Source organism: Streptopelia decaocto, assembly GCF_964273445.1.
Source record: "Streptopelia decaocto genome assembly, chromosome: 10".
NCBI classification, from domain to species: domain Eukaryota; kingdom Metazoa; phylum Chordata; class Aves; order Columbiformes; family Columbidae; genus Streptopelia; species Streptopelia decaocto.
In genome coordinates, this window is record NC_138665.1 from 3,415,471 (window position 1) to 3,436,955 (window position 21,485).

The following is a 21,485-nucleotide window of genomic DNA, read 5'->3' on the forward strand; positions in this document are numbered from 1 at the left end:
GAGCGGCCGGGGCGGCCGGCGGGGCGGGAGCGGGACGGGAGCGGCCGGGGCGGCCGGCGGGGCGGGAGCGCCGGGCGGGAGCGCCGCGCTGCATCCCGGCTGCGTGCGGGGGCTCCATGATTTCATCGGCGGCTTCGCGGGGACCTGCCAAGAGCTGTTATGCCTCAGTGCGATGTGTAGCTTTTTCCTGCCATTTTTTTCATAATAAAAGAGGGAGTGAAGCTGGCTTTTTTTTTTTTCTTGAAAGGAAAAAAAAAAAAAAAAGCCAAATGGATCAGAGAAGAAGGCGGGGGGGGAAGCAATAGCCAAAGAGGATGCCAGTGAGGTGTGGCTTGCATTTAAATATCCAATATGTCAATGTAAGGGGAGTGTGTACGTATATAAAGTGCAGTTCGCATCCGAGCGCGGGACACATCCAGCTATGGGAGGCGCGGGCAGCGCGGGGCCGGGCCGGGGCCGGCAGCGCGGGGCCGGGCGGCCGCAGCCCGCGCTCTGAGGGGCCGCTCCGCGCCGCGCCGCGCCCGCCCGCGGGCCGCGGCCCCATGGCCGAGGTGGGCGGTTTCCTGGGCGCTCTGGACCCGGACCTGCACGGCTTCCCCCCCGCGCTGGGCGGCGGGCTGCCCCTCGCCGACTCCCCCGGCTTCCTCAACGAGCGCCTGGGGCAGATCGAGGGGCGGCTGCAGCGGGGCTCCCCCACCGACTTCGCTCACCTCAAGGGCATCCTGCGGCGGCGGCAGCTCTACTGCCGCACCGGCTTCCACCTGGAGATCTTCCCCAACGGCACGGTGCACGGCACCCGGCAGGACCACAGCCGCTTCGGTAAGAGGGGCGGCCGGGCCGGGTCGCTCCGCCGCGGCCGGGTGGGTGCCGGGAGCAGGTGCGCCCCGTACCCAACTCACTGCCCCGCTAATATAAATCATCCCGGGACAGATATAATTGGATTCCTAAAGAAATGCGCTCACTCCGCAGCAATGCGGGAGCTTTTATTTCCAATTTCCTACTCTCCCGGTGCTCAGCCTGCAGGTGCACAAAAACGTGCCTTAGCAGGGGGAAACTCCCCTCCCCGCCAAAAAAAGGTGGGGGGGGAACCAGCTCTAGCTGTGCCTCTGAAGTGTGAGGGAGGCAAAAGAAAGGAGGGAGTACGTTGGAAAAAGAAATTCCTAAATTTTTCATGTCTTGTTTTTTTGAGTTTTTGTTTGTGTGGGTTTTTTCCCTCCTCCTCGTTTTTGTTTTGTTTTTTAATTTTGCTCTCTGCAGATATTTGTGAGCAGATTTCTTGTACTTGCATGAATTTCATTAGAAGAGTGTCTCCCCAAAGCGGGCAGGGATCACTTGCTGGATAGGTGTCAGGAGCTCAGTCTGGGGAGGTTGTCGGGAAGGAAAGTGGAAGCCGAAGCAGGAAAAATGCTTAGGGGAGCTCGGAAAGAAAGGAGAAGATGAAACAATAGGCAGAGCACCGTGGATTTACCTTGCCACCTGGGATACAGCTGGAAGACTGCAGCGCCTGTATCGGTGTCACACAAGAGCAGGGATCTCTAATGAGACTGTATGTAATCTTCAAAAAATGCATCCCAAGCCACAGGCAAAGAAGTGCAGTAAGTTTGAGCGCAGCTAAGAAGAATTCCCGCTACTTCAGCATCTAGTGCAGGTGTCTGTGCAAGCTATCAACAAGTCCCATACTGGTGATCTCAGCTGTGTTGTCAACAGGTTGCAAGGAGTGCTTGGAAGAGTTTTTATAGTTTTCAGGTGATTTAACTCCTCAGTGAAAAGAATTCTTTTTTTGGCTTTACTTGTTTGCAACCCATCCTTTCTGATACTTCAGGAATGCTGCTGCTGTTGGTAGTTTAAGGCGGGTTTTTTGGAACAATGGGGGAAGCTTATCTCTGTATTGCGCTTTCCATAAACACCAGGTGTGTGCAGAGTGTGTCCCTGCCTAAATCAGCAAGAAAGCCATAACCTGTGGGTCAAAGTCGGGTACGAATAGGCTCGTGGGGCAAGTGTTCTTTAATTACCTCCCAAAAGACACATATCTTTTAACCTTTCACGATGCAATACACGATAGGTTTCCATGTTAAAAGAAACTGAAAGCAAACCCATTGTATGTTTGGTTTTAGTTCAATCTGCCACGTAGTATTTCTATCAGTTCTTTTTACTTATCTTTATACAAGTAAACAGTTTCAAATGGCAGCATTTGCCTCTTCCGTTTTTTATAAAGATTGAGTAATATAAGTGTATTTCCGAACAATCCTTGGAAAAAACACATTAAATGGGCTAAAACTTTTAATGAATTTTGCACACTTAAGCTCAAGTCACACAGTGCATTCAATAAATTGAAACACTGGCATTCCCTAAGTGTTTTAGCAGTCAGCATCCAGCTACGAAAACTAGACCAGACTTCAGATATAAAATATTATAGTTTTCTGCTTCAGGCTTTTCCCAGAGGCAGTGTAAAATAAATAGTTATTTGTTGTAATTGCAAGACAAAGCCCCAAAGGATTAGACTGGAATCCTCGTGTTCAGATAAAGTTGGACTAAACCTCGCTTCAGCAGAGACTCAAAGCAATAATGTATTGGCACACAGTATTCACCATCTGCATTCAGTAGCTATGAATATTTAAATTCCAATGTTACTGGTATGGTTCATATTAGGATGTCATGTATCAGTGCATTCCTAAATTTTGCATGCAGCAGTCAGAAAGCAGTAACTTATTACAGAAATAGGCAGCCTGAGGGAACTACAAAACTGTGATGGGGGACACAGAACTGGATGAGGGTTTCAGGGCAGCAACTTAAAGCTGCCTTAAATCTAAGGGCATCTGGGGGAATACTCAGAAATGCAGCCTGGTGGTTTGGTGGATCAAGTCCACATGGCTGGAAGGTGCTCCCTGATATCATGAGCAGATAATTAATGTGCTCCACGGATGGCTGTGACACGGCAGCAGAGGCACAGATCCAGCTGCAGATGGGATGGAGGGTGGAACTGGACTTTGCATCCCTGTCTCCTCATACTGGAAGGCGTTCAGGAAAAGATGGACAGTATCTGCACCCTCCCATGCGCAGCCATCCCAAAAGTTACCAGATGTGCAAGACATCCAAGTCTTCCAGAGAAGAAAATAAAGAGCAAAAGCCCTGGTGATGCAGAGCAGGGTGCCAAGGTCCTAATGGACACAGGGGAGGTAGCAGCATCGTCTGTCCACACTGCCTGAACAATCACTGTAACTATTCCCTCTCATCTGTTGAGGACTGGAGCATTCCTAAATAACACCTGTCTTCTGGAATGTGATGGTTTATACTTGCGAAAATACAGAATCATGCGAGAACAATGGGCTGCAGCCTGTTTTTCCTAGAGGAGCCTTAACACAAAATTTGGTGAAGCCCTCCAGGATCGCTGGAAGAAAGCTCGCTCTCACACTAGAGAAGTGTCCAATTTGTCTCTCTGAACTGGCAGCTCCACCTAAGTCATTCCAGAAGGAATAAAGAGTTTTCAAAAATGTATATGTTCTAACTGCATCTGCTAAGAACCTCCCTGAACCAAGAAACAAAGGATGGTCAAAATTTGGAGGAGGTTTGGGCTGACATTAGTGCCCCTATGAGAATTCTTCTGAGAATGAAACAGAGATAAATCTGCCAGGAAAATCTCTGCCAGGAGGAATTGCTCCTGTTCTGCCCTGTGTTTGTTTTACAGCAGCGTTGAACAAGTGACACCAATGGTGCTACTCCTCACTGCAAGAGAGGAGAGAAAAAGGCCTTGAGTTTGTACCGCAGATGAATAAAGGCAGCAAATGAAGCTCTTCTTGGGTATGAACCTGCTAATGGATCTGTAACAGTCTCCTCGAGAAGCTGATGAAACCTCCAGAGAAAGTTTTGCTGTACACTTTCACATTCAGACCATAGTGCACCTGTTGCTGAACAGTTGTTGAGGTTTTTAGCCGAAGCTTTAGGTTTGTAGCCATTAATACAACATCTGATGCTTCTGTACCCCTGCTCCTGAATGTAGTCATGTAAGAAGAGACAGGTGCAAAGAGCTGAATTGTTCTTTGAGGGATGGTTTATAGTAAGGCGAGAGCACACGGGTCTGGCCACAGCAAATCTCAGGAGATTATTCAGTGCTTTGGTGGTAAATTAATCCAGTCGGAGACTTAATCAAATCTCTCCAAATATTGCCTAGAAAGGCTCAAGGAACAAACAGAACGAATTATCAAAGCAAGAAAGAAGAGACAAGTCCTGTGGGAACAAAAAAAGAAAAAAGCATGTTCTACCACAAAAACACACCGCTACAATTGGAAGGAAAATTCTTGAGCTGGCCCCAGTGGCCGCTCCCTGTGCTGCTGGAGATCAGATGTACGAAGCTGCAATTTTGTCTAGCAATTGGAGTGAGTTAAGGACAGGATGGATATCCGCCCACATATTTTCAGCCTTCACTCTGTCTCCTGACTTTTGTGGGTTTAAGTTATGTTCTTAATGCTATTTCAACATAGTCGTCTTCTGTGCACGTCTCTAAGTGCCACTCAAAGATTGGAAAAGGGGAATATTGCAAGGGACATTGTTGGGAGAAATTGTCACAGGCACACCTTGAAGAAATTTTCATTTGCAAAAGCAGCAAGTCTGCACCAGATGAGGGATGTCTCACCCACCTGCTCAGAGAGAGGAAACACTAATTCTGTTCCTGGGTTGCTCCTTACCAGGTCTTTGGAGACCTGGCTTCCCATGCCACGTACAGAGCGTACTTGAGGGTATACTCAAGCAAACCTCTTGGTTTCCTTGACTCAGACATTCCTTGGTTTCTAAATAGGACCAGCAGCTTGGAAAATGACTGTGCTGGTCCATAAAGCGTGTTTTCTGTCATTTGTTTCTGTGTTTGTCTTGAGGACTTGTATCTCCCAAGTCTGTGTTTCATCCCCCCTCAGCACCCGCCGGCCGCAGGGAGGGCCGGGTTTGATGCACAAGCCCCAGAGCAGGCAGGGCAAAAGAAGGACAAAAAGTCCGATTTAAGGCAGGAAGACTAATTCTTGCACTCAGCTTAGCTGCCAAACTGATGAGCCTGCATTGAACGAAGGGAGACAGAGGTGTCCATCACCGCCTGGTCTGTCCTATATTTAGACTAGATGACCTTCAGACTATTTGGACTAGATGACTTTTGAAGGTCTCTCCCAACCCAAACTATTCTATGATTCTATGATATTTAGGCGGTGATGCAGTTATCGTCTGAGAGTTACCGCATCCCTGCCCGGCCGAGCAGAAGACACATGCCCCAGGCTGAGGGGTGACCCGGAGCCGTGGCTGCCCCTGAAGTCAGCCGGCTCAGGTGGCCGCTCGTCACGCGGTGATTTTAGACTCGAGGCCTCCTTTTAAGAGGAGCTCGGGGAGGTAACCTGATCAGAGCAGCAATTGCTCAGGACTGGACGTTTTGGGAGCTATATTAAGAGACCTGGAGCCAGGCTAAAGGTTAGAGCAACTTTGTCCTCCTGTCAATGGAGACATCTAGTCTGGCCATTAGGTGGGATGGTGAAAACCCTCTTCCTTCCCCTGCTGTCACCTCCCAGCTGATTAATTCAGCACTGGACATGAGCAAAGGCTGTCCATGACCTCGAGCTAGGGAGAGTGTGATATCCAGAGCCTAACACAGCCCCACTAACACCTTCGGGAGGTTTTCTTGGGAAGTCTGAAGGTCACCACCACTTGTGATGCTGGCTTTGTTCAAAACAGTTAGAAGTGCACCTACTTGGGGTTGTTTGGCTTTAAGAGCTTCCGCAAAGGTTTTTCCTGTTACAAGTCTTTCCTCTGACAAAACAGCCGCTGTCCCCCTTGCTATCAGGAGCAGGGGTGCAGCAGGCAGCACGGGGGTGGCAAGTACCCCCCTGGAGCACCAGGATGAAGACGGCCCTCATAGAGATCTCTGCTAGTGCTTTTTGCTTGTTTTTATTAAACTCAGCACTTCTAAACACGTGGGACTATCATCTCAAACCAGAAGCCCCATGGTGACAGAAATCACTCTCATTTGGTGAAGAATAAAAGCCAGCGTGGTAACAACCTTCTGAAATTTCTGGTGGGCCAGGCACAAGTTTCTACATCTGTCTTCTTGGTAATAATTAGGGAAAAAAGAACCCCAAACCAAAACAACAAAACCTAGCAAACCTTTTATCATTAGTGAACATAATTCCTCTTGGGCAAGTCAAATTGGCAATGCTGGGGAGAAGCCTACAGTGGAAATTGGAAGATTGCATGCAGATGGGACTACAGATTTAAGAACCGTGTTGTTATAAATAAGGAAAATGGGGGCTGTAGGGAGCTCTGTGAGGGTTGGGAAAGGCTGGTTCACGTTTGTCACCGGAGCCTGGTGTCAGTTTTATTCTCTGTATGATTTGGACTTCCTTTCTCTTTTAGGGATTTTGGAGTTTATTAGCCTGGCGGTGGGGCTGGTGAGCATCCGTGGGGTGGACTCAGGACTCTACCTCGGCATGAATGAGAGAGGCGAGCTGTATGGGTCGGTAAGTTGAAGGTTTTGTGCTGATTACAACACCATATGATGTATACATCATCGGTGTAATGAGCTGTGTCTGTCACAGGCCTCTGAAGTCCTTGGGGTGCCATACACCTCCATCCTACCCGCGATGCCACTGTTATAACATAAATGATATATATGAAATAGGGTTGTGGAGGGAGGAGACACTCATGCTTGGGGCAATGCTTGGGGAGCGGGGATTATTGAGGTTTTGCCTTTCAGACAGAGGGCAGCATGGGTCAGCTCAAGGCAGGAGGGAAATTTAGCATAAAACCAGGGGCTGCTCGTGTGTTGTCATTGCCTGAGTAACACATCAATTTTATCCTCCACCTGATCAGGATCTGCACCTATCTGCAGACTTTACATTTCTGTCATAGCTCTTTAACTACCAGAAGCCAGAGTTGTGGTCTGAGTGTTACTTTATTATGACATTCTCTACAGCTCCTGTTAGTTTAGGGGAGTGGCTTATAATCTTCTAGAGGAGCCCTTTTCAGACTGAAATTTTCCACGTTTTGCCAAAAACCAAGTGTAAATTCCTTGTTACTTTTTCACTCCACACAAACTCCCAAATACATATAAATTCTTCCTGACGTCACCTATAGCGGACTCTGCCTCATCCTGCGCTGCTGATGGACAGAGGAAGCAGAAGACACCCCATTGCCAGGCCAGGCTCAGGTTTCTAGCGGCAGCTTATTTATCATTTGCTCCCTGGATTTTGGCCGTGCCCTTAGAGCCGCGGCTGCAGCTGGGACCAGCTTACATCTACTGCACTGCTTTTCTGCCCAGTGTTACTGAACCTGCACCACCCTGTAAACCACTTTGAACACAGGCAGGTGCTCCAAGGAACCAGCCCCCAAAAGAGGGTGTACATCAGGGTTTGGCTGGATGAAACACCCACACACAGCAACAGCTTCTGCAAAGCTCAGTGGGGCTGTGGGGTAGGGGTGCTGCCAAGAGCTTCACAAAATGGGTCAAGTCTCCATCAACCTGAAGAAAGCCGAGCTCTCCTCTGCTTCTTTCTATTTAATTAAGTGTCAAAACTTGCAGTCAAAACGTCAGGTCTTAACAAGTGGGCAGAAGTGCTTCCTACAGGTTCACTTAATTCCTAATTGTTTATCTCAACTCAATATAAAACAGTTATTTCTAGGTAGCTAGAAGAATCACTTCTGTTTAAAAAAATAATTGCATCATAGATAACCATTTTAAAATTTCCTTTTCTGTAGCTGCTGCTCTTCATTGGTGCTTTTTCTTCAGATGCCCCATTGCCTTTAATTCAACCCATCACCTGTGTGTGATTTTTTCTAAAAAGTCTCTTTCTAGATGACAGCACTACCCTGTATGAGGACACTGATTTTTAAGGATGGATCACAGTAAATTTAAAACAGAATAAAATAAACCAGTTTTAAACCAAAGCCGAAGGCACACGCTCCCTCTAACCAAATCAGATCAGCCTCATAGTGTAGAATTTAAACTCTGTATATAGAGAAGCCTTCAGAAAACCTTTGCTTAGCAAACAGTAACAGTAAACCACAAGTTTCCATCATCTTTTCTTCTCCCATTCCCATCTGAGACCACCACAGACCCTTTCACTATTTAAGATGCAGTTACTGATGTTTATAAGAGAGAATCAAGTACCAGCATGCACCAATAACTGGGGTTTTTTTTCCACTTAATTCCTGTAATAACCTCTACCCAAAAGTTAAATGCAGAGACAGCAGTTAAATTACAAACCTGCTGAAAAGGAGGAGACGAGCTGCATGTTCCCTTCTGTGCTTTCAGACCCCGCAGCTCGGATTATGTATCAACAGTTTCACCATGGGTTAATTAACTTCTAGGGCCTGTGTTCGTGTTACCATATGGAAATAAAATTATGATCACATTTTACAACACTTCATCTGGAAGCAGAATTGTCCTGAAGATGTAATCGTGGGAGTTTCCTCTCTGTCCTTGTGCATCTTGTGCCCCAGACAATGCACCGGTGGGACGCTGCAGGGACACGGTCAGATTGCTGATACAAACATAGCCCTGGAGTTTTAAATCTGGGATACCTGGGTTGTACAATAATGGCTTTTCAAAACTGAAAGCCACTATGCTATTCTTAATTAAAGGTCCATAAGCCAGCGCCTAACAACAACGTTAGCATTACAATGGCATTTAATATACAGTGGTATTTTTAAATTTTCAGCAGGTTTATTATTTCCCTCTGTGCCAATTTCACACGATCAGTGTGTTGATACAGCCAGAGCTGGCCATCCCTTCCCCAACACGTGGAGGCCCCTCGGGACAGATGGCTTTTCTGCCTGTCCCTCTTAACCTTGTGCCAACGTTTCCATTAAGCTTTCCACCAGTTTCAGAAATGCAACTAATACTTAGAGCAGCAGAAGTCACAGGCAGCAGCGTGCACACTGCCTGAACAGCATCGGGCTCAGGGGGCACATCCCAGGGCTTGGAAAGAAATAAATGGCACTTTGCAGAGTCACCGCAGACTCTCCAAATATTTGGCACTGTACCTCTGAACAGCCCGGTGAAGAGCAGGCAAACTGGGGCAAGGCCATCACACATGAGTTCAGCTGGTCAGCAGCTTCCAACATATTTTGAGTAGGTGGCATCCTAGGGGAAGAAAAAAATAGAAGTCTGTATTTATTGACAGATCTGGGAAGAGAAACCCCCCGTTCCCGGTCTCAGATGGCCGGGGCTGCGGTGTGGGCTTGTGAAGGGCTCATGGCTCACCCCAGGGTTTATTTAATTCACAGCAAAACATTCAAAACAGGTCCTGAGCACAGGTGAGCTCCTGGATCATGTTACAGAACATCTACTGCAGGCAATAACAATTACTTAGCAGCCTGCATGCCCTAGGTAAGACACATTCCCTACCTGAATAGTTTCCAGTGTAGGTACGGTGTTTGTGCTGTGATAGCATCCTCCGTTTGCAGCCCGCCCTTCATCTGCAAGGGCTCCTGCGTCCCCCCAGCGAGCCCCCTGTGGGACGGACAGGATGGCAGGTCCCTGTGTGACACAGCACGGCAGTGGCGGAGCCCTCATGTCCCTGTGGGGCAGGGGATGGTGCCATCCTCGCACAGCCCTGGGGACACAGGAGGGAGCGATGGGCACAAACTGAAAAGCCGTTGTTGAGCATCCGCTACTGACGGCCCCAGCTGCGCCGGTCCGAGGGAAAGGCTGGTTGTGCCCATGGTGACACTGGTGCCATCCGTCCCCCTGGCCTTGGGCTGCCACAGGGTCATCACAGCACCTATCGCTGCCGTAAATCTTGGCCGGGGTTTGACATCCCCGGAGCGCTGCTCCCCATCCAGACCTCCCGGGTCTCGCTGTGGCCCCACATCCCAGCTCCGCGGCGCGTCGGCAGATGAAAGCCCTGAGGAATGCTTTCATTCCCCTGGCAGCCTTACGTGCCTTCAACTTTCAAAGCGGTGCTCGCTCCTCTTTAAACCCTTCAGATGCGCTGCCCGCTTTTCCTCCTGGGTGCCTCTCCCCTGCAAGGGTGTTCTTGGTGCCTGCGTGGCACCCGTGCCCGGGGCGGGGGCCCTCGGTGGCACGGCCACCCTGCCGAGCTCCCAACTCACAGCCCAATCGCAGAGACCTGCCTGTTTTGCTATGGCCCTGATGTGGTGTTTGTTTGGTTTGGTTTGGTTGGTTGGTTGTTAATGGGGCATCTTTACAACGCGCACACCCACCTGCTCTTCCTCCTTTTGTCGTCTCCCTCCTCCAACTTCAGAGGCCTTTGGGTCCCAATTTGTGGGGTTTGTGCCCGTCTCCGGCTCTCACTCAGGGGGAAACATCCCTGGCAGCGCAGTCGCTGTCCTTAGGGGAGCCAGGAGAATGTAGCTAGGAAAACTACAGGAAAATAAAGTGAAGGAAGGAGGAACATATTATTTCTTTCTTCATTTGTTTTTGACACAAATGTCTTTTTCTTCCCCTCCCTCCCGCACTCCAACGCAGAAGAAGCTGACACGGGAGTGCGTGTTCCGCGAGCAGTTTGAAGAGAACTGGTACAACACGTACGCCTCCACCCTCTACAAGCACCCCGACTCGGAGAGGCATTACTACGTGGCTCTGAACAAGGACGGCTCCCCCCGCGAGGGGTACAGGACTAAGAGACATCAGAAGTTCACCCACTTTTTACCCAGGCCTGTGGACCCTGCCAAAATCCCTGCGATGTACAGAGACCTCTTCCACTACAGGTGATGTTTCTGCAGCTGCCCCGTCAGTGTACATACTTGGGCTCCCAAGCTTTTTCCCAGAGCACTATATTAATAGTCATTCCATCATTCCTGTAAGCGTAGATGACATAGGAAAGCACTTACATTGAATTCAGACACTGCTGTTCCTCCTTGTTTCAAGCGTATATCGAACCTGGGTTATTTATGGGGCTGGGGGTAGGGAGGGAACCCTACATATACTCTTTCATTTTCATTCACTTTCTTTACCCGGTGGCTACGAGAGAGGCCGAATATTGGATGTTACGGTTGCTTAAAGGAACAAGCAGGTGAGCAAAGCTGATCACCTGGCGTTGGAAAAAACAAAATTAAAAAAAACCCTAAAAATGAAGAGAAGGAAAGAAAACAAAAGACCATGGAACTGCTGCGGACGCTGCTGCTGAGCTCAGGATGGTTACCCGCTAGGAAAAAAGCCTTTCGAACGGTACCCTGCTTAAGCAGCCCGGGAGTTTGCTACGTGGACGATGCTACATGGACTGGTCCCGATGCGTGGGGTTTTTCCTGCTGTTGGGGTGGAAATGGGGCGAGGAACATTATTCAGATGTAAGCATGGATACTGTGCATAGGGACAAAACTATTTATAAAATGTATGTGATATTTATTTTATATATTTATTTATTTCAAAATAATTTTATTTTTAATGAGAGATGCTATGACCGGATTTTCATCAGGAAGAATAAGGTCCTACTGAAACAGGAAAAAAAAAATGAGTTTTAAGAGCTTATCGGCAATAAAATTGTCTTTATATTGTAGATTTCTTGCTAGCCCTTTTTTTTGACACTCCTTACCAATTAACCCAGTATTTCCCCATCAATATGAACATTAAGACCATTCACGTGGTAAAAATAAATTACCTAAGCTTGTACAACTAACTCTTGTACACGGATGACATCAAATTCTACCTGGAATGGACCTTGGAAGCGTCTGGGTGTCTGAGGAACTGTAATTCCCAAGAACTGCAAATCCAACCCCCCGAGACACTTCTGCACGTGTCACAGCCGCTGTGGATTAACTGCCCTGTTGGAAATTCAAGCAGAGAAACGTTTGGAGCATCTGCTGATGTTTGGATGGACCCATCATTCCTGCAATAAAACCACCACACTTTACACAAGACCTACCTGAAACACCACGGACAAACTTCAGTGAAGAAAAAATAGGAAGCGACAAAAGCAGTTTTAAAACGCCCATGTTTTTAAGCGATTAGCGTGGATTACGATCCTTGCCCTGCAGAAGGTGCCCGGCCGGGTGGGGACGCTGCCGGTGCAGGTTTTGCTCTGCAGCTCAGCCCAGCAGCCGGCACTGGTGCCTTGTGCCACACGTCTGCGCGGGTTGTCACAAAACTGCAGGGGAAGCTTCCAGGAATGATCCTGGTTTGTGTCTTGTCCCCTGTGATCAGGAAGAGACGCGTTTTAAAGCACACGGTGGGAGCAGGAGCGTGTTGTTGTACAGGTGCTTTGCGGCACGGATGAGAACTTGGCGTGACAAGTTGTTCTCCGGAGCGCGCAAAAGATCCTCACAAATAGAGCTGTGGTGGCTTTGGGTTGGGGTTTCCTTGTCACAAGCGCAGCCCTGGCGCCGAGCGCCGCTCCCGGCCGGCTCTTCCTCCACCGGCACCGCGGCCACAGCGGGTCCCGCGGCCACCAGACGGCGGGGCTGCGGATCGCAATGAGGAGATTACCGGAGCTTTACCTTGAGCCATCCAGACATGAAGGAATTTAATCCTGTCTTTGAAATAAAAAGTGTTTATTTACCTTCTTCCTCTGAGTCACTGCTGAAACGTCTCATCCTCAGCCGCCATGCCGGGAGCGCCATCACTCGTGAGAAGTGGCCCACCGTGTACTTTTGACCTTCTCCTGCGCAAAGGGAAATCCCTCAGACCCCAAGCTTGGCTCTGCTGCCCGGGATGAGCCGGCCTCGCTTGCCATTGTGCTGGAAGATACATCTAGTGGTTAAAATCCTGCTCCTCCTCTTCAAAATGAGGCTCAAAACTGGATCTCAATACATTTTTCACCAACTCGAAAGGGAGCCAATGTGGGTCGTGGGTCATGGGACAACGCAATGGCCTCGTTCATCCAATTCCCAAACCGAAGAGCTGCCTCGGCAGAGCCTACTGCTGCGAAGGGGCACGCGGGGAAAGGGATGGTGTAAAACACCTTTTCAGGATCTGAGTTCAAACCCCCCGATACTTGCCAGCAACAAAAGTCCACAAAGAATTCACTGGAAACCCTTTGGCAAAGGCCGGTGTCATCTCCCATGTGGGACGTTCTCCGAAGGGGGAATTCAGCCCTGCTAAATCCCACGCGAATGGCTGCTTTCCACTGGAATTTACTGGGTTTGGTTCTGGTTCAGCAAACCCGGGAGCTCACCAGCGGCAGGATTAAGAGCCGCGGCTGTTGGCCGTGAGTGGCGCGGCAGGGCCGGCGGCCGGCGCTGCGCGGGACCGTCCCCTCGTGCGGCCGCCACCCCCAGCCCTGCCCGGCCAGGCCGCCCGGGAACAGCGGCAGCTCCCGCGGCTCAGGCGCTTTCCTCGGGCCGGATGGGCCCTGCAGCCGCACGGGGCCTCGGCCGGGCTGCGTCTGCTCTGCTGGGAAACTTCTGGAGGAAAATATGTTTGTGATGCTTCACACGGAGAGACTTTCCCCTAAATTAGCGAAAAGAAACGTCAACATATGTTCGGGATCTCAGCTTGTATCATTTCGGTGCACTTCAAAGTCACAACAGCCACTGGAAAACGTCTCACCAAGGGAAGGCAAAGTGGCCGCAGTCCTGCAGGAGCCCCGCTGGCCCTTCGCCCCCCCGTGCTGTGTGACACATAAAAAGTCGCGGGTCTCAAAATACCACAATAAACAGGACAAAAGGCGTCGCTTTCAGCCCTTCTCCTTCCCCTGGGAGCCGTGGGCACGTTGTGAGGGAAACATTATCCCGGGAGCAGCTGTGCGGGGCAGGAGGGGGAGGTCGGTGCCAGAGATGTGGGCGATTCCTGGAGTCTCACTGAGGGGGGCGCAGAAGCGGAGGGGAGCCCTCTGCGTGCAGCCAGCCCGCTGCCCAGCGCATCACAGCACAAACCCCGCAGCAGCGCCTGGCTCCCCAGCTTTGGCGCGTGGTCCGAGGCACAGGGACGGTCTTGGAGGGGGCTGAGGAGATAGACCCACAAGTGGCAACGCACACGTGGCCTTTGGGCCGGCCCTGCCGAGCCCCACGGCCCGCGGGGAGCAATCCTGGCTGGGACAGCAGCTCAGGGCTCCGTTCTCCGCAGGGAGGAGGAGCAGGGGCCCCAGAGACTCACCTCCCCTGGAGAACGTGATGGAGCCCAAAACTGCTGAAGGGGTCCAGAACCTGAGTGCCGAAGGTGGGTTCAGTTTGGTGCTGCCTCACCTGGCCACACATCTGGAGCTGCTGGACCGCGGCTGAGACGTTCCCAAAAGGGCAGCCAGGGACGGAGCATCCCCGAAGGAGAAGGGCTGAAATTCTGGCTGATGGTGAGACAAAGCCAGCTGCGACCCTTGGGATGGCGCTGGTGGTAGGAGATGACCCCAGTACCTCATCCAAAGGGTAATGTCTTCTCCTGTAGCCCCATGGTGAAGTCAACTCGTTTCCAGGGGTTTGGCTGAAACACCAACTATCCCGGCGGGGGGAGCCGTCTGCAGGGCAAAGTCCAGCTTCAGCCCAGTCCAGAAAGCTTTATAGTGACAAAGGTGCTTCGAGGAAACAAAGTGAGGTTACTGAGGGCTCCCCCTAAGCCACAGGACATAAAATAGACAGAAGGTAAAACCTGGGTTGCTTGATATCTCAGTATCGTTTATTTTACCAGCAGATGCGTGTAACTCATTTCTCTGCTCTTCAGAGAACAAAGCGCCCAGGCCTTGCTGGAAAACCACTTGGATGGGAGACGACGTAGCAGGGACTTGTGCTGAGAGTGATTCACGGGTGCAATGCAGGTGCGATGCGCTGCCTGTGCAGGTGCTGCGGGCAGCCCGGGCAGCCAGCGAGGTGGAGACGCGGTCAGGAACGCAGCACGAGCTCAGCTCCTGGGCTGCAGGTGGGAAAACCCTTTCTGCGGCTGAAGCTCTACAAATGCAGCCCTGATCCTGCTTTAAGGAGGAGACAGAACACACCTGCAGTGAGGAGCGGGGAGCAAACAGCAAAGCCAGCACCAGGGCCTGTGAGCCACACAGCTCCAGCAGCCAAGACGGCAGCATGAAGCGGAATTGTAAGGAGGAACTTAAACCAAGAGACTAAATCATGCAGCAGGGAGCATGAGACTTGATTATTTTTTTCCAAATCAAGTAACTCCTTCAGAGGTGTTAAATTCTCATAATGGAAAACACTAAGGATTTAGACTTGGACCTGTGCTGGCTGCAAAGAGACCTGCAAAGCCAACCCTTCCCTCGCTGTACCAGAAAGCATTTAGCAGCAAGACACCCGTGACCAAGCGTGGCAGATCACACAAGACACAGCAAGTGTCCACCCGCAAGAACCCTCAGAAATGAGAAATGCACTTTGTGCAATTGAGTTATAAACGCAGCTGTTGTCACTGGCTTAGGCTTTGATTAATGCCCAGGTATCGATTACTGTTTCACAGTCAGCATCTCACAGTTGTGCACACCGGTCACTGAACACAAGCCCAGGTGCCGTGGGAGACCAGACCCAGAGTGGCTGAGCTCAGGCCAAGGGGTCACCCCGGCTCCCCCCACAGCCCCCAGCCCCTCTCCGGGGCAGCGTCCCCATTTCAGCCCTCTACAGCACCCTCCTCTGCTCACCACCTCCCCCCAGGCCACCTCCTCACCGGCCACAGCAGATAGATGTATATATATATATATATGTATATATACATATATTCTATAGCACAGAGGGTGCATGTGGGGCTACTGCAGCACCTGGGCAGGTCAGACACCGTGTGCTCACGTGGCTGGTGGTGCCAGTTGGTAACGCTTCGGACATTTGTCTTTCTGTAAAGGCTGAAAATTTATCCAAGTCCAAAACTCTTTTTGCTTGAACTGATGAATTTACTTTCATTCAACCCTGCTCAGAGCGGTTCTGCTTTTAAAGACAAAAAAAGCCACGGGGTAACAAGCACGTAGCACCCGACACATCAGAATGTTGCTGCTGAGCATCAGAGCACCTTGCAGGGCTGTTCTGTACAGACACTCGTCCCAGGTCACTCCAGCCCAACACAACAGCCCGTACGTGCAACCCCCCCCACTGCCCCCAGCAGAGTTTGAACAGAGTTGCAAGGATACATAAAGGTGCGCTGCTCATCCTGCCCCACAAAGCACCGCTCGGGTATTTCCACACCAGCTCCCCGGCAGGTCCCCAGCAGCCCCAGCCGGGGCGGTAACGCGGCTCCAGCTCTGGCCGGGAGCCACAAAAAACTTCAAGTACAGGGAGCAAGGGGCAGATTTAAAACACAACTGCCATGGGAATTTTTGCATAGGAAAGGCTCTTCTTGCCCAACAGGTGGGATTTAGTAACTTAAGAAATGGAGAAGTACAATTAGGAGGTTAAAACATGCAAGTAGGTTATTCTAATTTGACCAAGAACACCTCACTCTAATCATTGCCAGGTGATAACTCACTCTTCAACAGGCAGATTGGCAGCAGAAGCTACTAATAATCCCTATAACTTGAAAACCTGGACCACGACTATTTTCTGTACATGCAATGAAGGGCTCCATGCAGCTGGAACAGGCGCCTCGCTGCAGATCAGCACCAGAGCTCAGACTCACAGCAGCTCTCCCACGCCACGGCCTCGGCCGGAACCCCTGGGAGCTCACGCTGGATTGCGAATGTAGCACAGGGCACGGGGATGTATTTTGGTCACTTTATTAAATGAGATATTAAATAGTTTAAGTTTCAACTACTAAACAGCACTTTGAATGGTGAAAACACAGATAGTATATCGTCATACTTGAATGCTTCTTCTCTTTAAAAACACATTTCCAGTCCTTATATATATTACAAAACAGCCTTATAGGAAGAGGTGACACCTTTTCTATAGTACTTAAGATATTTAATACAGAACTGAAAAGCCATCTAATAGAAACAAAGGCAAGTCTTCACAGCTGTATGATTTCAGCAGCCAAAGCTGGTTGATGGACTGAAACATTACTATACAACTGGGACAAAACATATACAATATCACAATACTAAGCAAAAACGCTTTACATCCAAAGGAATAAACAGGTTACAAAATGTGGAGAATTTAGCAGGCAAAACTGTATTACAAGCAACATTTTTATTTGTCATCTTAAGCCATTTCGCCTAGTTAAAACATCTAAAACAAATATAAAAATGAGCCTTTTATTATCTTATTGATGTATGTTCTGTCTTTAAATATCCTTTAAAGCTTGATGTTATACTCAAAGCACATTGTTATGCAGCTAAAATGTCAAGTGAGAAACATGTATGCAAAGTGGTCCAAGTCTTAGTTCAATGCTTATCTCTGCTTTCTTCTTATGCGTTAGTCTGCTGTTAGCCAGAGTTTTGTCCAGAATGAAAAAAATGTGCCTTTAAATGTTGCCTAAAACTTCCACATTTAAGTCTCTGAGTTACTATAAAACTCCATTGAACATTCCCAGGTTTGGTAGAAAGTATTTCTCTTATTCTCGACACGTAGGAATATCGGTGAGAGTTGCCGGGTGCATTTGCCTTCAAATGTTTGTCTCCAAGTCTCACACTTTGTTTCTTCTAGTGTAATACATCTCTCTTCGCTCCCCTCCACCCAAATTAACTGTAATCGTAGAGCTGGCAAAGCACGAGAACATACTGAGGTTCTTGTGTGGTATCTTGTAACAAAAGAGTCCAAGACGGCAGCTTGTTACCTGGTTTTCCAACAGATCAAACTTGGTTCAGGTCACAAACCAATTTTCGATCACCGAATTGAACTATCGCGTAAGATTTGCATGTTTAGATGCAAAAACCACTTGTCCATTCAGGGCAAGAACTCAAACTCCAGAAACTTTCCAGGAAACGAAACAATTGTCGTTCACGTCAGCGAGTCAGGAGAGTCCGGCACTATCTGGAGCCAACGCTTCGTGTGCTGCTTCCTGCAGAGCTCCCCGTGCCCACACGCGCTGCCCCAAGGGTTCCTGTCACTTCACCCCCAGATTCTACACATCTTTTTTTTGGGGGGGGAAGAATCAACCAAACTATCTTCAAAGAAAAGCCCCATTTGTATTTAATTAGATCTCCATAAGCACAAAAAGTCTGGGTAGGGAGAGTGCTAACGATATATGATAAGCCAGAAATTTAATCTCTGGCCTACATTAAAAGAAAACAAAACAAAATCAAGCTCTGTGTGTACTAAACCTTGTTTTCACACAAATGAGAGGGAATGGGGAGGAGTGCACAACCAAAACTCTTCTCTAACAGAGGAAAAGTTATTTCACTGTTCTGGCAGCTCTGCAGGTTGCTACAGCGCTTTCCTTGTATGGATTCCAGATCAGCAATAGCTCTGCCATTTTAAAGCTGCTCACACAACAGGGTCTGATGCTGGCCACCATCGCTACTTTAACCCCCCAAATACCAGGAATTTCCTCTTCTTGGCCCATCTCCCATTGCCGGCAACGGGAAAAGACAGTAGCACCAGCATTAAGGAGTTAACAGAAATGTGCTTTGTATTGGACTCGCGTAGAGTAAATCAGCGTGTGAAGGAAAAACACCTCCCGCTCTTCAGATCATCATCTGTTATTCCATCACATACAACCGAAAGTAAAAAATGGCAGAAGACTAGGGAAGAACCATCACCTTCCCCAAGTCGCTATTTAAGGCTGTATACACAGTTTCTATATAACTGCACGACTCAAAAGCTTCTGAGCAGTAGTATTTAAGAATATTGCACTCAATTCTGTTTCTAAGAGTATCTTCAGTTCCTATGTTTCGTTCAGCACAGATGATATAGTACGAGTCCAGACCTCAGTCAAAAGGAAACTAGACTATCTCGGTTAGAATATTCCCACTAATATAAAGAAATGGGAAAGCGAAAAAGTATTCCATAATTTGAGGAATCAACTCTAATCAAGAACTCAGCTGTGTACAATTCACATAAGGTAATACCGAAACACACAGACCTGCAGTCCTTCCTCAGCTGCTCCGACGCGGAGACAGCCTCGCAGCTCCTCACAGCACGCGTAGGAGTTTCAACAGGAACCCTGCGGAGATGCTACTGTTACGGGAGGACTTGTTTTCACTGAAAACAACTTGTTATCTCCTGTACTCAACATATGTAAGAAGATTCTAGGCAACATCACTGACAACAGGGAAAACAGCATGTCCTACTTCAACAAAACTGAAACGCTAATATGGAACATGGCATTTAAGGGGACCAACCAAACTTTTCCTTTTTTACAGTTGAGTTCTGTTAAGCCATTGATTCCTAAAAAAATAAAAGTTCTTTCTCTGATTTTAACATTTTAGTGCAAAATCACATTGATTTCCCTTGGGAAGGCCCTGGATTTTTGCCTCTCATTGGGGGTGGTGCTCGTTGTAGCGGTGGTGGCTGCATACCGCCAGACATGGACTGATACATTCCTCTCATATCTATCTGTTGGTAGTTGGAAGGATTCATGATTAAATTGGGAGGCTTTGGCATCATGAGATGACTCATTGCTGCTTGCTGGTATGACATCTGCTGCTGCTGCTGCTGATTGTACTGCTGCTGGAGCCTTCTGTTCATGAGGATCCTCTGCACACAGCCGATTAACTGCGGAGGGAAAGCAGAGCTGTTGGAAGTGCACGACCCCTCGCAATGCTCTGAGTATCAAGCTCGGAGTTAAAATCAATTTGTTAGGGATAGTATGGCTGAAGGAAAAAAGCACCATTGTTATCACCATCACTAATCTGATGGTATTCACAAGCCGATTACTGTGGAAACCATTTAGTAACACCATTTAGGGCTAGGTTCTCTTAATGACTTGCTGATATTATTGTGTGCAGCATTTAGGAGAGTCGCTACAGCAACATGCACTATACCGTGAAATTATTCCCAGGTACAAGTTACGACATTATTTGTCAGGTAGCATTTAGCATCCCTTTGAAAGTCCTGCACGCAGACTGTCACTAAATGTTTGCTTGCCTAAGAAAAAACTCTTCCCACTGACACAATCCAGGCAACTTTCAGATTTTGCGAAATAATTCTAAGCTAAAAAACCAATACTGATACTTTCTAAGACGTGTGTTTTGTAAGCTGCATTCTGAGCTCTGGAATCAGATTTCTCTTTAAGCCTCACGACCTTCAAGCAAACTACTTAACAGGAAAATCTGGTGAGTATTTTTTTAAATGAACGTCTCATGGAGGCTCCTCCGATGAGATCCACTGCAGACGTCACCGCCTCCCGCTGTCACGTCACATACAGCGCTACACCATGCCAGCAAACATTCAACGCGTTGAAACACACATGCTGTAAGTACATATTTATGTATCTAAATGTCTACTTCTAGGTCATGAAGACACGCACGCATGCCAAGTCCATACTCAACATCCCAGTTCAAACGTGGACAGTTGATCAAATAAATCTTAAGACACTTTACCATCTGTTGTTTAGTGAGGACGTCGTTATAGATGGCTTCTCGGCGCTTGACATCCAGCTCCTGGCTTGCCTGTCTGCTCAGTGCCAGGGCCTGGACTTGGCTCTCTGTCAGGTTTACGTTTTCTTTCCACTGAAAAGGAAAAAAAACAAAAACGAAACCTTCTTGGCACTGATCACTTGAACAAAAGCGTAATGGTAATGGAAGTTTTGCATTATGTTCAGAGTTGCATCATCAAGAGTTAAAAAACAGCCCAGTTTCCAGTAAATGCAGAATTATACTTCACCAGAATCAGAACAACGAGTTATTAGCTCTTCTAACTGCTAATTAAGGTAATACACCTCTAGATTACTGGGTGCAAGTGAGAAATGTGACAGCCCAAGATATATAGATAAGGACAACATATAGGAAATACACCTTAATTTGTGTATAATTATTATTCCTATTTGTAGAAAATGAGCATTTTCAGAGCGTGGCAAGTAATTATGGATCTAAACAGCTAGTCCTCCAGGGCCTCATGTCATCTAGATACCATTAAAGGTTATTGCAAGCTGAAGGGATAAAGGTCAATACAAACTGGAAATTACTTTAATTAATAATGCAAATAATTAGCTGAGTGACCACAAATATTATCAGGCAAAGAAATGACTATTGTATAACGTTTTCCCATCTCCTGAATTAAATCTACAGTTATCCATTCCACTCACTATGGTTGAAATGATGTCTTCGAGGGGCTGAATTCTTGCTGAAGTTACACTATTGGTTGCTTCCACAACTTTCTCTCTTCCTTGATTAATAAGCTCCTGAGAAAACACGAGAAAATTAATTATAAAGCACAGATACAAAGAACACATTTCTTTCCCAATCTTCTATAAGTTTTCTTCATCTTTGCTTTGTGTACCTAGACTTTAATTACTTTTTTTCTCTCAATTTGCACAAGTCAATGAGTCTAAGCGTCCACACAAGTGATTTTCACCATACAGCATGTATAAATCTGCCAATCTGTACAGTGGACAGTATTTATAAAAGAAGGTGTTCAGATCATCACAGGAGTGCTACATTTCAACCCAGCCCAATTGTCTGTGATACTGATTTTATCTCAGCTCACTCTATGGGCTCAGAATACTATCTACTATGCTTAATTATCTATTGTAGCATAATACTGGCAATATATTGTGTATTATTCCTTGGGTATATTCAACCCAAGTCCCCCTGAGGTTTTCA

General features: G+C 48.0%; 2 protein-coding genes across 6 annotated transcripts in view; one reads left to right on the plus strand and one right to left on the minus strand.

Annotated features, from left to right (window-relative positions):
* Positions 1–314: 314 nt before the first annotated feature.
* Positions 315–20,233, plus strand: FGF16 (fibroblast growth factor 16; the record flags this gene model as incomplete). 3 transcript variants are annotated; one of them, XM_082061883.1, is made up of 4 exons in its annotated part: positions 509–819; positions 6,385–6,488; positions 10,460–10,701; positions 20,175–20,233. In XM_082061883.1, the coding sequence occupies 4 exons, from the start codon at positions 543–545 to the stop codon at positions 20,179–20,181; spliced, it is 630 nt and encodes a 209-aa protein (XP_081918009.1). In that variant the 3' UTR covers positions 20,182–20,233. The 3 variants fall into 3 exon arrangements, with proteins under 3 accessions (XP_081918008.1, XP_081918009.1, XP_081918010.1); XM_082061884.1 differs by having other exon boundaries at positions 10,463–10,701; XM_082061882.1 differs by lacking the exon at positions 20,175–20,233 and having other exon boundaries at positions 315–819; positions 10,460–11,489.
* Positions 16,544–21,485, minus strand: part of ATRX (ATRX chromatin remodeler) — an 87,319-nt gene continuing 82,377 nt past the window's right edge. For all 3 annotated transcript variants that reach the window (XM_082061880.1, XM_082061879.1, XM_082061881.1), the window contains 3 exons: positions 20,969–21,064; positions 20,265–20,393; positions 16,544–19,437 (listed from right to left, as the gene is read on the minus strand). In XM_082061880.1, coding sequence (XP_081918006.1) covers positions 19,159–19,437; positions 20,265–20,393; positions 20,969–21,064 — 504 coding nt within the window. In that variant the 3' untranslated portion in view covers positions 16,544–19,158. The remainder of the gene's footprint in view (positions 19,438–20,264; positions 20,394–20,968; positions 21,065–21,485) is intronic.